This window comes from Brassica oleracea, chromosome C7 (genome assembly GCF_000695525.1).
Source record: "Brassica oleracea var. oleracea cultivar TO1000 chromosome C7, BOL, whole genome shotgun sequence".
Taxonomy (NCBI): Eukaryota; Viridiplantae; Streptophyta; class Magnoliopsida; order Brassicales; family Brassicaceae; genus Brassica; species Brassica oleracea.
In genome coordinates, this window is record NC_027754.1 from 36,470,242 (window position 1) to 36,475,184 (window position 4,943).

At 38.6% G+C, this 4,943-nt stretch overlaps 2 protein-coding genes across 3 annotated transcripts; one reads left to right on the top strand and one right to left on the bottom strand.

The window, feature by feature from the left end:
- On the top strand, nucleotides 1-3,784 carry LOC106301528 (flap endonuclease 1). Its single transcript, XM_013737947.1, has 17 exons — nucleotides 1-87; nucleotides 186-302; nucleotides 391-449; nucleotides 577-636; nucleotides 743-796; nucleotides 884-932; nucleotides 1,024-1,071; nucleotides 1,184-1,249; nucleotides 1,358-1,408; nucleotides 1,538-1,657; nucleotides 1,740-1,824; nucleotides 1,934-2,015; nucleotides 2,238-2,352; nucleotides 2,450-2,506; nucleotides 2,596-2,642; nucleotides 2,722-2,776; nucleotides 3,433-3,784. Exons 1-17 carry the CDS (start codon nucleotides 76-78, stop codon nucleotides 3,505-3,507), a joined length of 1,152 nt encoding a protein of 383 aa, XP_013593401.1. The 5' UTR covers nucleotides 1-75; the 3' UTR covers nucleotides 3,508-3,784.
- Nucleotides 3,601-4,749, bottom strand: LOC106301529. Of its 2 annotated transcripts, XM_013737949.1 has the most exons (4): nucleotides 4,708-4,749; nucleotides 4,534-4,585; nucleotides 4,378-4,453; nucleotides 3,601-4,282 (listed from the first exon to the last, which is right to left on the bottom strand). In XM_013737949.1, the coding sequence occupies exons 2-4, from the start codon at nucleotides 4,543-4,545 to the stop codon at nucleotides 4,011-4,013; spliced, it is 360 nt and encodes a 119-aa protein (XP_013593403.1). In that variant the 5' UTR covers nucleotides 4,546-4,585; nucleotides 4,708-4,749; the 3' UTR covers nucleotides 3,601-4,010. The 2 variants fall into 2 exon arrangements, with proteins under 2 accessions (XP_013593403.1, XP_013593402.1); XM_013737948.1 differs by having other exon boundaries at nucleotides 4,534-4,729.
- Between the last annotated feature and the right edge of the window lie 194 nt (nucleotides 4,750-4,943).

Below are 4,943 nucleotides of genomic sequence, written 5' to 3' on the forward strand. Positions count from 1 at the left end.
GTGTCGAGGAGGCGGGAAAACAAAGCTCATCGGCGCCGGAGAAACCTTTCGCTCGCTAATTCGCTGCCATCGCCAATGGGTATCAAGGTCTGATGGGTTTACTACTATGAATCGAAAGATTAACCTCAAAGTTTCAATTTTTAATTTGCGAATTCGATCTAAAATGGTTAATCTTTTTTTTTTAGGGTTTAACGAAGCTTTTAGCCGACAATGCGCCTAGCGCCATGAAAGAGCAGAAGTTCGAGAGCTACTTCGGTCGGAAAATAGCTGTTGATGCAAGCATGAGCATTTACCAGTTCCTTGTTCGTTCCTGTCTTTCTTTATTTCGCACTAAAATCACTTAAAGAGAGTACCTTTCTGTAGTTAATGTGATTCCTGTAATGAGTGCAGATTGTGGTGGGGAGAGCTGGGACTGAGATGCTCACCAACGAAGCTGGTGAAGTCACTAGGTTTTGCAATTATAACTCTTACTGTTTCCACATTTGTAGTCTTTATGAATCTTTCCTGTCTAATGTTACTTTCTTAGCACTTGTTTATTAAGTGTTGATTTCGTGTCTCTGTTTTTGGTGCTTGTAGCCATTTGCAAGGGATGTTTAATCGAACCATTCGTCTTCTCGAAGCTGGAATTAAGCCTGTGTAAACCTTCTTCTCCCTCACATTCTCTTTTTTACTTTCTTCTGTGTGTAGTACCGCTGGGTTTGGCTTTGACTAATACTAAATGAGATCTAAATGTTTGCTACAGGTATGTTTTTGATGGAAAGCCCCCGGAGTTAAAGAGACAAGAACTAGCCAAACGGTACCTGTTCCTATCAAATTTGATGTTTACATGAGTTTTTAAACTACTGTTCATTATGGTTTATTATCCATTCTACTCTTGATTCAGTTACTCCAAGAGAGCCGACGCAACTGCAGATTTGAGTGGTGCAATTGAGGTTTGTCACTCTTACTTCCCTTTGAGTTTCTTGTCTAGCTTTATTTTACTATCGAAAGAGCGTAACTTTAGAAGCTATTTAACGCTGGCAGGCAGGAAACAAGGAGGACATTGAGAAGTACAGCAAACGAACTGTGAAGGTATTCCTTTTCTATCTTTGAATCGTTACATTCCTCTCTTTAATATCATCCAATTCAAAGCAACTGAATCTTGTACTCTTATAAATAATACATCTATAACATCTCTCTCCAGGTGACAAAGCAACACAATGACGACTGCAAAAGACTCTTGAAACTCATGGGGGTCCCCGTCGTTGAGGTACTTATGTGCAGAACCCCCAGAGCATAAATCTCTACTATTAATTATGTTAATAATTTAAATAGCTAAAGTTTCGAACGAGAGACTGATGCCTTTTTATCCACACAGGCCACTTCCGAGGCAGAAGCGCAATGTGCTGCACTTTGCAAAGCAGGAAAGGTCTGTATTCTTTTCTCCGTTCTCATTTCAGGTGTTTTACTGACAGTTTAGAGTGACCAGTGTCTAAGTGGAGGTTTTACAAGGTACATCAGCTGAAGTGTTTTCTTATGATTGCTTCTATCTGTTTAGGTGTATGGTGTGGCTTCTGAAGATATGGACTCCTTAACTTTTGGAGCTCCTAAGTTTCTTCGCCACCTGATGGATCCTAGCTCCAGAAAGATCCCTGTCATGGAATTTGACATTGCCAAGGTTTCCCTCTCTGTCACACACTATTCGTTCTTCTACTTGTTATGTTAATGGTATAATCTCCGATCTTGTGGTCTTGTTTCAGATTCTAGAAGAGCTTCAACTTACCATGGATCAGTTCATCGATTTGTGCATATTGTCAGGATGTGACTATTGTGACAGCATCCGAGGTATCTAGAGATTTTTTAATCTCTTCAAATCTTTCAGTGGGTGAAATAAATCAACATTGTGTTAAAAGTAGAACGCAGGTTGGGACCTAATATGCATTTTGTACCTCAGGTATCGGAGGGCAGACTGCCCTAAAGCTCATTCGCCAGCATGGCTCTATTGAGACAATACTCGAAAATATAAACAAAGAAAGGTTTGACTCTGTTTAACTATCAAATAGTACTTTGATTTCTTGACGACATATGGAACTTATGATATAAGAGTTCATTCCAACCAACATAAGTGAATGTTATAACTTACAAATTTAGTCTAGTTGGTTGCACTTCACCTGTGTCTTTGCTGAAAAGCATATTGTGTCAGTTTGTAGTCTATTCTAAACTAATCCATCCTATCACCGTTTTGATATGTTATATAGGTATCAGATACCCGAGGAATGGCCATATAATGAAGCTCGTAAACTTTTTAAAGAACCTGATGTCTTAACTGATGAAGAGCAGCTCGATATCAAGTGGACCTCTCCAGATGAAGAGGTAGGAAACCTAGTTCCCCCTTTTCTGCGCTACACATTTTTTTTTTAAATCTCATCAGGACATTTTCTTAGTTACCTCTTCTATTCTCCTTTGCCAGGGTATAGTTCAGTTTTTGGTGAATGAAAATGGATTCAACATAGATAGGGTAACCAAGGTATGTGACCCTACTTTGTTCCGTGTTTACATATATGTGCAAACATTCATCTCACAAAATATCGTGGTTGATCTAATTTTATTATACAGGCGGTGGAGAAAATCAAATCTGCAAAGAACAAGTCATCCCAGGGAAGGTTTGCACCTTTCAGAAAAATTAGTGATAATTTTAAGCTTGTCCCTCTCCTTCCACTCATTTCTTTCTACGCTTCACAGGTTGGAGTCATTTTTCAAGCCAGTCGCTAGCTCATCCGTGCCTGCTAAAAGAAAGGTTTGTCTCTTATAATTTTTATATATGGTTGAACCCATTAGTTCTTAAGCTCCTTCTCTTCTACTTGTACTCCCTGGCTGCATCTTGTGATTATGAATCCATCGTGTCCATGTTCATTTGCTAGCTGCCACAAACTCTTAACACATGTCCACAAGTGGATTGATTTATATAATATACGTGCGTTTTACACACTTTAGGGAAACTTTATATGCATAGTTGGTCTCTGAGGTGATTCCTCAATATACTGGATCACAGGGTACCAAATGCTTACTCCGGCAGTATAAACCAGCTATCAGCAATAAAATGTCCTCTGTGCATGCTTTTGGATGTAACACCTCCTCCAATAACATTGTTAGCCTTAGGATGTTCCCTCTAATCCCGGGTTCCAACCTCTCTGTTCAAATGGCTGGTGCTGGCATATGCACAAGATTCTAAATATCATGGTGAACATTTAAAATCAGTTTGCCATATTTTTTTGTAGTTCTATTTAGCTATATGATTGATAGGCATACTGCTTTGAGCTTGAAACCACCTTATATAGACTAAGAGCCTCCCATTCTTAAGATTCCTGTGATCAGTAAGCACTCTAGTTTGTGTTTCACATGTTCCTACATCGGATCATTTGGTACTAACGAACTGTCTTTACTTGGTAATAGGAAATCCCTGAGAGTAACGCTAAAGGAGCAGCAAATAAGAAAACTAAGGGAGGTGGTGGGAGGAAGAAGAAGTAAATCACCATCCAAGTTGTAACAAAATTGTATAAGTTAGTTCGTTTTCTGCTGCAAAGATCTGGGGGGGAGAAGATCAATAAACAGTGATTGTTATTCCTAGGTCTAAGTGGTCTGTTTGCTTCTTTGCTTTTCTCTGTTTTTCAGTAATCATTGTTAGACTCTGCTTTCGCAGTGGTAGAAAACCCAGCCAGGTTTGGACTTCATTTGCATCTATATGGTTTATGTGAAGTTATCAACTTATGATCGTGAGTTGTAAAAAGCTTGTGATATTCTCTTACTAATATCAGAACTCGATGTGATGTAAAAGCAAGGCTCCATGTTAAACTATGGCTGATGATCTTATCTAATGATATTAAGAGTTGGGTCAGAAAGATGGATAGGTGCCAATATAACAAAGATTCATCATAAAGATATATGAAACATGATAACATAAAGTTCTGTCTGTCTTGGCTACAAACTGAAGGATTTTTACATGAAGGCTAAAGAGATGGAAAGAGGAGGATTCAAACAATGGTGCAGCCGCTTCCCTTACTATAGGTACTAACTGTTACCATGTCACAGTTGTTGTTGTAGTATGGAGGGCAATACGGAGGGCAAGGCTTACAACATACTGGCTGCGGTACTGTTTTGGCCTCTGGAGGTTTTGGTGGTCCAATGTTGACTACTACTGGTTTCTGTTTGATCTTCCTTAGCTTTTCTGCAACGCAGATTGGATCCATCGTGCCAACCACCGTCAGCAAGCTCTTCTCTTCATCCAGTACAACCTGATTCACACCTGCATTCAAATCTCTTAATCTTTTAGCTTTTCAACAAACCTTATATATCTGCGGATTTGGTAACATGTTTTTTTATAATAATAAAAATGCATACCTTCTATCTCTGCAACAGCTTGCATGATTGCATTTTTGCATTTCCCGCAGTTGATGTCCACTTTCATCTCAACTTTCTGCTCAAAACCGTTGTGTCATGAGAAGAAAAAAAAATACAAATATCTTTTTCGTATTAGTACTATGAGCATGTTCTTACCTTGACCACCATGGTTGAGGTTTACTGGGAAGAATATGTATTATTATGGAATCTAGAAATGAATAGAGGAGAGAAAAGGTAGAAACATATAAAGAGAGAGAGAGAGAGATGGATGAAGCAGAAGCAGAAGCAGAAGCAGTTAGAGTTTTGTCTCTAATTGTTCTCATTTCTCACCATCTTCCTTTTTAATATAAGAATCGTCTTTGTAACAGTTTGAAGAGCGACTTGACTTCGACTGAGTCTTTTAATCCCAATCTTTAACTCACTGTAGCTACATACGTATCTCTCTGTACGTATGCGTTACGTGTGTGTGCTGTGCATATAGATATTAATTAATATATGTACATTTTTTTAATTGCAGTTTTTCTTGGTAGCAGTTACTTGGTTGATATTTAACATTCTAGAAAGAT